General features: G+C 37.8%; 1 protein-coding gene across 1 annotated transcript in view; it reads left to right on the plus strand.

The window, feature by feature from the left end:
- Positions 1–12453, plus strand: part of kcnh4b (potassium voltage-gated channel, subfamily H (eag-related), member 4b) — a 52924-nt gene that overhangs the window by 32178 nt on the left and 8293 nt on the right. The window contains exons 8-10 of the mRNA XM_079397313.1: positions 1790–1984; positions 6970–7169; positions 12057–12306. Of these exons, the coding sequence (XP_079253439.1) occupies positions 1790–1984; positions 6970–7169; positions 12057–12306 (645 nt within the window). The remainder of the gene's footprint in view (positions 1–1789; positions 1985–6969; positions 7170–12056; positions 12307–12453) is intronic.

Here is a 12453-nt window from a genome sequence, read left to right on the forward strand (position 1 = left end):
AAATGGAATGTTCACTCGAAAAGTCTCACAGAACCAGATTTTGACTATCGGCATAAAGCCACATTAATTAGTATTCTCGCCAAAAACGCCCACTTAGGAGCAGGATAGGAAGAGACCATCTGACCAATGCGTAAAGTGACCAGGTTTTGTTTCTTCATGCTGTTTAGAGGCAGCTTTCACTATAGCTTCACAAACCACAAAACTAGATGTGTGAAAAACAATAACTCCTCAAACAGCTGTCCAGAAAGCATAAGCAGAAAATGAGTTTGTGAGCTCAATGTTTATCTGTCTAGAAGGTTCCATTTGTTTAACAGACATAACTCAAAGTGAAATACAGTTCTGTAATGCAAACATTGACCATGTAACATATGCTGCAGTGAATTCCAAACAGTTGAGAGCTGTCATTCTTGTTCTGTAAAGCATTCTTTTCAAAAGATAACATTGTATAATGCACTAGTCTCCAGTTGTGCCAATACCACTTTATTGCACTTTATGAATGTGTGTGGAGCCAAAAATGGAAAACCTTATATTAATAACATTTTCCTTCAAATGTGAACCTTGAGAATGGCATGTAATATGTTATGATCTTACATGAAAGAAGTACACTTTTTTTTTTTTTGTCCTAACTGTAGCAAAATTATTCCTAAATTGTCTCATTTTGTGTAGCTGGTAATGAAATTAAAAGACTAAAACCTGTGCAGGTGTTTAGCTAATCTAATTGTTTTGAGAGTATTTCAAATTTTTAGATCTAGATTCTTATTTTATTATGGTATTACTGTACAAAGCTAATTTCTTTCTTGTTCAGTCTTCTATGACCTGTAGGTATGTAGAGTTTTGGTGGTGGTTGCCTGAATAAGAATAGAGTTATTTTGTGCCAAAACAAAGGGAAATGATCCACAGGTTTACCCACATAGACAAGTTTTTAAAAAGTATTGAGAAATGGGTCCTAGAGAGTCCAACTCGACTTGGTGACTATGTGTGCACATTTCACAGTTAAGCGCGTGCAAGCTATTCATCAGTTTTTGGCATTAAGCTAGGGAAGAGTGCCTTGGAGCTGATGGTGGTTGTGTCTGCCATCACGCCGTTGAGGACTTTTGCACAAGACAAGATGCCATCAGTGCTGGCTGAAACACTGTGTGCCACAACACATTTCACAGTAAATGTTGCCCCATATATTCTCCATCTCTGCATTTGCTCTGAGTTGGAGTCGCTAATAGCATGCATTTGGAAATGTAACGTGCCAGGTTAACTTTTCCATTTGCAGAATTTCAAACAATTTTGTAAACAGAGCTTTTGCACCACATTTGTAATAAGAAGCATGTATTTTGTTGTCAACTAAACAGAATCTGTAGTTTTCCACCAAAATAGAAGTTTGTGTTTTAATTTCGAAAGCAAAGAAATAAATATGAATAAATATTTGTAATTATAAATATTAGTATTGTAATTTTACTATAGTACTGTGCAAAAACTATTATTATTATTCAATTCTATTATCATCATAATTGACATTATTTTGTGAATACAAACAAAAATACTATTAATTTCTTTTTTTACTTTTTGATCGTTGAAAAAGAGTTGTTCTTTTAAAGAGTAAACACTTGTGAAGAATGAATACCCTAAAAAAGCAATTATTTCTATTGTAAGCAGAATATGTGTCTATGCAACATTATGAGATGCTCAAATCATAATCACAATATTAAAAATATATATATATATATATATATATATCTATCATATGGGTTTTTGACCAAATCATGCAGTTTGACATTAGTTTCTTTCTTTCTGTCAGGCTGGCTACATGAGTTGGGCAGGCGTTTGGACAAGCCCTATTTGAACAGTACAGTTGGTGGTCCTTCGGTTCGCAGTGCCTACATCGCCTCCCTGTATTTCACCTTAAGCAGTTTGACCAGTGTGGGCTTCGGCAACGTTTGTGCCAACACTGATGCTGAGAAGATTTTCTCTGTTTGTACTATGCTCATTGGGGGTAAGCAGTAACTTTCACAGTATTCTAGAATTTATTTCATTGAATTAGCTTTCTGGAATACCTAATTCTCATTTTATTTTGTGCGTTCATTAATTCTCAGCATTTGTCACAGTTTTACAGTATTTGATAAGTGCTTACACATGATTTCTATAAATATGTCCAATGCAATATGTCCTGTAACTCTACAGACAAAACCTCAAAACACACACACAAAATGCAAAATGTCACACGTTGCTTGCAACACTTCATTAAGTGAAGTTATTAATGTAATTTCGGGAGGAGTACGCCCATCTAATCTTACAATTAATATCTGAGTATAAAAACAGCCTCTTACCATGTCCGTTGTTAGTTCTTTCAGTCTTTCGGCATCCCTCCACCTCCCCATCTCCTCCTTTATGCATATTTATTTCATTTATCCTTCTGTCTATAGGGGGGATATCGGAGCTTGGGTAGAATAGTCTTTCTGAGCTCTCCAATTGCAGACATCAAGCCAAATCCGTTTACCACTAATGTTAAGATTATATGGGCACAAGAACTCGTGAAACTCTAATTTGCAGTTTTCACCAATTGTTAACATGTGTTTGAATTTTTGGCCCATTGTCTCAATATTCTAAACACAAGGCACCAAAGAGCAAACCACAAACAAAATTAAAAAAGTAAATACTGCAATCAATTTTTACACTTTTTTTTTCACCAAAATGATGCAAACACACGTCATGTGAATATAACTGTCAGCCAACCAACAACACACTGATGTGCTCAACAAAGAACCCTACAATAAATATCCCATCAGTAGGTTTATTTTGTTTTCATGGTCAGTGTTACACTGTAGCCAGTTGTAAAAAACTGCTACAGTAATATATAGGGTAGGATGGGGGGAAATTAACTTATGAACAGTGTGCATTTACTTTTAAATTGTGAAACATTTAGATATAATTTTGCATGTACAGGATAATAATGCATCAGCCAGTGTGCCATTAAGGGAAATAAATATAAACATTTTCTTATGTAGTTGCCAGAGCACAAAATGTAATTTTTTTTATCTTACCTGAAGGGAAACATTATCTTCTCACTTCAGTGTTTTTACTTCATTTTTTACTCCACTAAAAATATGACAGTTTTTTACAATCACTAGGACACATTTGTCAATACCTTTCAAAACTTTCACACAGTGAGCACAATAGCAGCCTATATGGGCTAAACTGTGTATCATTTATAATTGTTTTGGCACAAAATGCATTCAGTGACTGCTTCTTTCAAATGACATGAATTCTTTTCTCTCTCAGACACAAACAATGCCGAAGCTCTATTTACCTACAAGCCAGCTTGCACGTTTACATACTCTTTACAAAACTGTTACACATAAGTTCATAACCTAGCATAATACAAAAATGAAAGACAGAAATTTGCTGCATTTCTGCAATAATACAATATTGAAATATATTCTGAATAAAAAACAAAACAAATACTATCAAAGCAATTTGATATAGTTTAATAGCTACACAAGTGTTAGTAATCTATACAAAAGCAAACGTATAATTTTTACGAAAGCAAACCTACACACGTTATATTAGTGTTTTTAAAATAATTGTTTTATGAGTGACAAAGTGTGTATGTTGGCTGACAACCTTTGCTAGTGTTATGGAATAATGAGCTGATTTGAGACACATATGAAGTATTTTGGTAGTTTTAGTGCATTTTGAATGTACACACGTGAGCACAGCTTTACAGAAACTCGCTGATATAATCACAGAGAGTGAGCAACAACACCCGGACTCTGTTTTAATCATTCTCGGGGACTTTGATAAAGCAAATCTCTCCCGCGAACTGCCAAAATACAGACAGCACATCACATGTCCCACCAGAGACAGTAATATATTGGACCACTGTTACATAACAATAAAGGACGCATACGAGCAGCTTTAGGACTCTCTGATCACTGTTTGGTTCATCTTATTCCAACCTACAGGTAGAAACTTAACTCTGTTAAACCTGTATTAAGGACTGTAAAGAGATGGACTAATGAGACAGAGCGGGTTTTACAAGCCTGTCTTGACTGTACTGATTGGAGTGTTTTTGAAGCTGCTGATGATCTGGATGAGCTCACAGAGACTATAACATCATATATCAGTTTCTGTGAGGATATGTGCATTCCTACCAGGACTCATCTAACTTATTACAACGACAAACCGTGGTTCACTGCAAAACTCAGACCGCTCCGTCAGGCCAAAGAAGATGCTTACAGGAATGGGGACAGAGTCTTGTATAAACAGGCCAAATACACACTGGAAAAGGAAATCAGAGTGGAAAAGAGGAATTATTCCGGTAAGCTAAGGATCCAATTCTCTTCCAGTGACACGGCTTCAGTGTGGAAAGGTCTGAAAGACATCACCAATTACAAGACACCATCCCCCAGCACTGTGGAGAATCAACAACTGGCAGACTATCTTAATGAGTTCTATTGTGGGTTTGAAAAAACACCATTCACACCTCCTGCAACCCCCCTCTCCCCCACACCTGAACTGCAGATAAGTGAAGATGACGTGCGCCAGGTCTTCAAAAAGAACAAGAGAAGGAAGGCACCAGGCCCAGACGGTGTGACACCAGCCTGTCTGAAATCCTGTGCTGACCAGCTGGCCCCCATCTTCACACAAATCTTCAACAGATCACTGGAGCTGTGTGAAGTCCCCTCATGCTTCAAACGCTCCACCATCATCCCTGTCCCAAAGAAACCCAAGATAACAGGACTTAACGACTACAGACCTGTGGCTCTAACATCTGTGGTCATGAAGTCATTTGAAAAATTGGTTTTGGCTTATCTGAAGGATATATCAGGACGGGTATTGGACCCCCTGCAGTTTGCCTACAGAGCAAACAGGTCTGTGGATGATGCAGTCAACATGGGACTGCACTTCATCCTGCAGCATCTGGACAGACCAGGGATTTATGTGAGGATCCTGTTTGTGGACTTCAGCTCAGCCTTTAACACTATCATTCCAGACCTTCTCCTGCCCAAACTAACTCAGCTTTCTGTGTCCACCTTTGTCTGCCAGTGGATCAACAGCTTTCTGACAGACAGGCAGCAGCTAGGCAGCACCCGCACCATCAGCACTGGAGCTCCTCAGGGCTGCATTCTCTCCCCACTGCTCTTCTCCCTCTACACGAACGACTACACCTCTGAAGACCCCTCTGTCAAGCTCCTGAAATTTGCAGATGACACCACACTGATCGGCCTCATCCAGGATGGTGACGAGTCTGCCTACAGACAGGAGGTTAAGGAGATGGCTGTGCAGTCTTAACAACCTGGAGCTTAACACGCTCAAAACTGTGGAGATGATTGTGGACTTCAGGAGAAACCCCCCTACACTCCCCCCACTCACCATCATGAACAGCACTGTGATTGCAGTGGAGTCATTCAGGTTCCTGGGCACCACTATTTCTCAGGACCTGAAGTGGGACATTCATATTGTGAAAAAGGCCCAGCAGAGGTTGTACTTCCTTCACCAGCTGAGGAAGTTCAACCTGCCACAGGACTTGCTGAAACAGTTCTACTCTGCCATCATTGAATCCATCCTCTGCACTTCAATAACTGTCTGGTTCAGCTCAGCTACCAAATCTGACCTCAGAAGACTACGAAGGGTAGTTCGGACTGCTGAGCGAATCATTGGTACAACCCTCCCCACTCTCCAAGAACGTACTTATCCAGAGTGAGCAAAAGGGCTGGTAAAATCACTCTGGACCCCTCACACCCAGCACACTCCCTCTTTGAACTGTTACCGTCTGGTCGACGCTACAGAGCTCTGTGCGCCAGATCGACCAGACACAGAAACAGTTTCTTCCCTCATCCATCTCATGAACACTTGAAGTCTTAACAATATACGTGAAACACACAACACTATCATACTTTTTTTTAAACTATTTTACACACATACTTATTACATTTCAAATTTGCACCTAATATACCTGTACATACCAAATTGTCTATTTTGTATATTGTGTTTGTGCTATTTGGCACATTGTCCATTTTTGTATATTTGTACATTATTTATTTTATTTTTATGTATATATTTTTTTTTTATTATTATTATTATTATCTGTGTCCTGTCCTGTTGCTGTCATTCTGTCACACTGTGGAGCTACTGTCACTAAAACAAATTCCTCGTATGTGCAAACATACCTGGCAATAAAGCTCTTTCTGATTCTAAATCTGAATTGTAATAATCCAGTGAGATTTTTGTTTGCACATGGAGTCTATTGACCAAATCTCACATATGTTAATATTTAGATAAAAGGTTGATATTTAGATAAAATGACAAAATTAAGAAATGTGCAGAGATATTTTTTTGCCATCTCGATCAAGAGCAAAGATTAAGGTGAAACAATTACCTCATATTACCTATACCAACTCAAATATACTTTAAATATATAAACACATGCAATACAGTACAATACAGAAAAACATTGTCATTTACAAATGTATTCTTAAAAATTAATGCTTAAAATGTTTAGAATTATTTAAAACAAATGTTTTCCCAATTGTTTACACAATTTCGCAGAAATTTTGGCCTGTTGTCTCAAAACCAAGCAATTTTACAGGAAAACATAACTATTTTATTAGGTGGTGATTTCATATGAATTTGATATGATATCTGAATTTGTATGATTTCTATAAATATAAAGTGTACATATATTAACATTGTCTTCTATGATGTGCAGCACAAACATCTCAGTTAATGTCTCAGAAAAAGTAGGTTAGAGTGTCCCCATAACCTGAACATATTTAACAACAAATAATTCTCACCATAGAATTTTTAAATAACAGCCACAAACAGGTTCACAGACTTTTTTTATAGTACTGTACATGTTTACATGTTTAACGTTTTATATTTAATATTAGACTATTTCATATTTAATATTAGACTATTTATTGCCTTCATTGCTATTTTGTTAGATTGTGAATCAGACTGGTTGTTTCTCTTACACAGCTCTCATGCATGCTGTGGTGTTTGGGAATGTAACAGCCATCATCCAGCGCATGTACTCACGTCGTTCACTATATCATACGCGCATGAAAGATCTGAAGGACTTCATTCGTGTTCACCGGCTGCCACAGCAGCTGAAACAACGCATGCTGGAATATTTCCAGACCACCTGGTCTGTGAATAATGGCATTGATGTCAATGAGGTGAGAAAGTGCTTGGCATTAGCAAGTGTTTTTTTCTTCTTATTCATTTACATTTAATGTAAAATAATTTTATATTATAAGTCTGTGCAGGGATATCGGTAATACTTTATAATAAGTACACTAATAAAGTACTTACAAATAATTGATAAACTACTGGTTCGTAGTTCATTTATAAACTGTAGTTAGTAGTCTGTCTTTGTGAATATAATCAAAGCTAAGTGGTATGACACAGAGTAGCATTTTTAAAAATGAAAATTTAAAAGACGAAAAAGGATTAATTAGGGAGAACCAGTAAATTATGAATAATAATAATCCATAAAGAAAGTAAACTGATTATGAGCATTTTATAATGTAATATACTTGTATAATGTAATATACTAATTATAAATACTTAATTTTTGGAAAATTAAGCTCAGTCCACTGTCAGGCCGATGTTGCAGGCAGAACCCAGGTCAGGACTATAGCAGGACAAGAGAGGTTAGATTCCTTGAGATTTCTTTTAATTAGATTATGCCAGCACACAGAATAGCCAGCTATAACAGCATAGTGTGCTGATATGGCAGCTCCACAGTTTGGGCATTGATGAGGTGAAGCCAGCGATGTTGAAATGTAAACACTGTATTTCAGAGCATAGAGCCATCTTGTAGATAAACCACCACCTTACCAACTAAGATAACCCATGTGATCCAGGGAAGCTCCGCTAAGTGACAAAACGTAGGCTCCACAGCTCTGGCTGAAGATATCAAGGTTCCTCTTCAGCAGTTATTCTCCCAGGCCGAGTATCAAGTCAAGTCACCTTTATTTATATAGCGCTTTTAACAATACAGATTGTGTCAAAGCACTTAACAGTATCAAATTGGAGGATAGTGTGTCAGTAATGTATAAAAATAAGATTAAACACTCAATTTTTTGTTAAGGCATGCCATTATTGAGTTCAGATATGTCCTTGTCTAGATTAGTTTAAATAGTATCTGCTAAATCAAATTGACGATAATCACTAGAAATGAATTGTCCCCAACTGAGCAAGCCAGAGGCGGCAGCGGCAAGGAACCAAAACTCCTTCTGTGACAGAATGGAGAAAAAAAAAAAAACCTTGGGAGAAACCAGGCTCAGTTGGGGGGCCAGTTCTCCTCTGGCCAGGAGATAATTGTTTATTTATTGTTTACTTATTGTTTTAATTAAAATTTTAAATGTATTTATTTCTATTTTATATTGTTGCAATTTCTAACAATAATAGTATTATGTAGTAAGGTATTTTATTATATGTGTAGTTATTTTCTTTTATTTTTAGTTTTATTGCATTTTAGTCGAGATCTTCACTGGGGATATGTCCCCGGGGGTCATCCAGGTGTCCCGGCCTCAGCCGACGATCAGGGAGACATCATCTCCTGGTGCCGATCCCCCATCTGATCCGGACACGGACTGATAAACTGAATTAGAAAGAAACAGACAAATATTAGCGTAGATGCCATTCTTCTTACGATGTAACGAGTGCATCGTGTGTTATGGGGAGTGTTCCCAGTTCCGGTTGATCTAATTAATGCAGCCTAACAATCCTTTAATGGATTTGAATAATAGCAGCGTATTAGTGTGTTATGTGTAAACCAGGTTAAAGAAATGTGTCTTTAATCTAGATTTAAACTGACAGAGTGTGTCTGCCTCCCGAACAGCGTTAGGTAGATTGTTCCAGAGTTTGGGCGCTAAATAGGAAAAGGATCTGCTGCCCGCAGTCGATTTTGATATTCTAGGTATTATCAAACGGCCAGAGTTTTGAGAACGCAGCAGACGTGGAGGACTATAATGTGATAAGAGCTCGCTCAGGTACTGAGGAGCTAAGCTATTCAGGGCTTTATAAGTATTTAAGATTTTAAAATCTATACAATGTTTGATAGGGAGCCAGTGCAGTGTTGACAGAACCGGGCTAACATGGTCATACTTCCTGGTTCTAGTAAGAACTCTAGCTGCTGAATTTTGGACCAGCTGTAGTTTGTTGATAAAGCTTGCAGAACAACCACCCAATAAAGCATTACAATAGTCTAACCTTGAGGTCATAAACGCATGAATTAACATTTCTGCATTTGACGTTGAGAGCATAGGTCGCAATTTAGATATGTTTTTGAGATGCAAAAACACAGTTTTACAGATGCTAGAAACATGGCTTTCAAATGAAATATTGCTATCAAACAGCACACCTAGGTTCCTAACTGATGAGGAAGAATCGACAGAGCAGCCCTCAAGTGTTAGATCGTGTTCTAGGTTATTGCATGTGGGGTTTTTAGGTCCGATAATTAACACTTCTGTTTTTCAGAATTTAGCAGTAAGAAATTACTCGTCATCCAGTTTTTTATATCGACTATGCATTCTGTTAGTTTCTCAATTTGGTGTGTTTCACCGGAGCGTGAAGAAATATATGAGTATCATCAGCATAACAGTGAAAGCTAACACCATGTCTCCTGATAATATCTCCCAAGGGTAACATGTAAAGTGTGAACAGTAACGGCCCTAGTACTGAGCCTTGAGGTACTCCGTACTGCACTTGTGATCGACATGATACCTCTTCATTCACTGCTACGAATTGATGGCGGTCAGATAAGTACGATTTGAACCATGCTAATGCACTTCCACTAATGCCAACAAAGTGTTATAGTCTATTCAAAAGAATGTTGTGGTCGATAGTGTCGAACGCAGCGCTAAGATCCAGTAGCACTAATAAAGAGATACAACCACGATCAGATGATAGAAGCAGGTCATTTGTAACTCTAATGAGAGCAGTCTCAGTACTATGATACGGTCTAAATCCTCACTGGAATTCCTCACAGATACCATTTTTCTGTAAGAAGGAATATAATTGTGAGGATACTACCTTTTCTAGTATTTTTGACACAAAAGGGAGATTTGAGATCGGTCTGTAATTAATTAGATCTTTGGGGTCAAGTTGTGGTTTTTTAATGAGAGGCTTAATTACAGCCAATTTGAAGGTTTTGGGGACATATCCTAATGACAATGACAAATTAATAATAGCCAAAAGAGGATCTATGACTTCTGGAAGCAACTCTTTTAGTAGTTTAGATGGAATAGGGTCTAACATACATGTTGTTGGTTTAGATGATTTAATAAGTTTATACAATTCTTCCTCTCCTATAGTAGAGAATAAGTGGAATTGTTCCTCAGGGGATCTATAGTGCACTATCTGATGCGATACTGTAGCTGACTGCTGCATGATTACAATTTTATCTCTGATAGTATCGATTTTGGAAGTAAAGTAGTTCATAAAGTCATTACTGCTGTGCTCTTGGGGAATGCCAACACATGTTGATGCTTTATTTTTCGTTAATTTAGCCACTATATTGAATAAATACCGGGGGTTATGTTTGTTTTCTTCTAGAAGAGACGAAAAGTAATCAGATCTAGCAGTTTTTAATGCTTTTCTGTAGGATAGGGTACTTTCCTGCCAAGCTATACGAAATACCTCTAGTTTTGTTTTCCTCCAGCTGCGCTCCATTTTCCGGGCTGCTCTCTTTAGGGTGACCTTTAGATTCACAAACACAAACCAGTCCTCAGGATGAGCATGTGATAGGATTTGTTCATGGGAGACCATATTGAATGGGCACTGTGGAGAGTGCAGATTCAGTTGTCTTGAGTACAGAATGGGTTTCACTATCTAGCCAAACTTGTGAGAAACTGCAACACATTCGTGTGACAGGATAAGGTTGATTGATGCTCACCAGTGAAGAGGAAGAGCCCTTTGTTAAAAGGAGTCTGTTCATGTCACACCAAGTTTTCACCTGTTTTGGCATCCTCTGCAGAGTTGGAATGCCAGGTGAAGGGATTTTGGCAGAGAGCTAACTCAACATGGAGCAGGAAGCCCACAGGGTCGTGACACTGCCTCTACATTGGCGGCAAAATTTTAATTGACTGTCATTGAGATGTGCTGAAATACCCGGAAAAGGCTTCCACATTAACACTATGCAATCCACTCATGTTATTTACACAGCATCGCAGATAGGGTCAAGCCAAGATGATGATCTAGGAACACCTTTCTGCTAAAAGAGCATACAACTGCTTGTGTGCTGTGCACACCAAATCTGTTGTGTTGTATGGCTCCTAAAAGAGCTCAGGATTCTGCCTTTGCTTGGCAGAATTTCGCTAAGGACACTTGATTTGATAAGTGACGCATTATGTATAAGAGCATTCATCTAACAACACTGTTGGTAAACATAACTCTGGCAGGAGGAGAAAAGGGGGGTCAAACTTCATAAAACCCAATCTGTCTTTCCAGGGCTCAAATCTAGCTGCATCAAAGACTGGCAATTAATAAGTGAGCCACAGAGGAGGTTAGGAACTATAAAAGAGTGACCCAGCATGCCTGTCAACAATAATGTCTTTGCAACACTCTAGCATAGCAACAACCACATTATGTGATTGTAACCATAAAAGAACACCTTAGCAATTGCCTAGTAATGCTCTTCCAAACACCCAGAACAACCTAACATCCTTTTTTGGTCACCAATTATCACTATTAACTGAGACTTTTGCCTTAATAAACTTCTAATAACTGCTTATTCATAGTTAGTGAGGTATTTGTTAAGTTTAGGAAGGATTAAAGGGTGTGCAATATGGTCACGCAGAATAATGCATTAATATGTGCTTTAGAAGCCAATACGTTAGTAATATGCATGCTAATAAGACACTAGTTAATAGTGAGAAAAAGTGTTATCCGTTTTTTAATTGTCTAATTGTCTGGACCTTCAAATATTTCAAATCATTTTTTAACGTCTAATATACTTTCAAAAGCTAAAAACAAAGTTTTTAGGAATTTTTTTGTATTTTTTATTGTTCATTTAAAAAAAATTGTAATGAAGGTTTTTTGTTGTTTATTTTCTGCAGCTTTTACATGATTTTCCTGATGAGTTGCGTGCCGATATAGCCATGCACTTAAACAAAGACATCCTGCAGCTGCCCGTGTTTGATGGTGCTAGTAGGGGTTGCCTGCGCTCTCTCTCCCTCCATATCAAAACCACTTTTTGTACACCGGGGGAATATCTCATCAGACAGGGGGACGCTTTGCAGGCCAACTACTTTGTCTGTTCTGGGTCACTGGAGGTTCTAAAGGACAACATGGTCTTGGCTATTCTGGGTTTGTAACATTTTCTACATTTTGTCTTTTCTAGCTTTTGACTTGTTTTTTGGACATTATATATTGATTTTCTGAATGCTACATGTTGATGTACTATATGTTGATGGAATGTTTCAGGTGTATAGCTGTCAATTACCACAGCAACTA

The sequence above is a fragment of the Barbus barbus genome (assembly GCF_936440315.1).
Source record: "Barbus barbus genome assembly, chromosome: 38".
Lineage (NCBI taxonomy): Eukaryota > Metazoa > Chordata > Actinopteri > Cypriniformes > Cyprinidae > Barbus > Barbus barbus.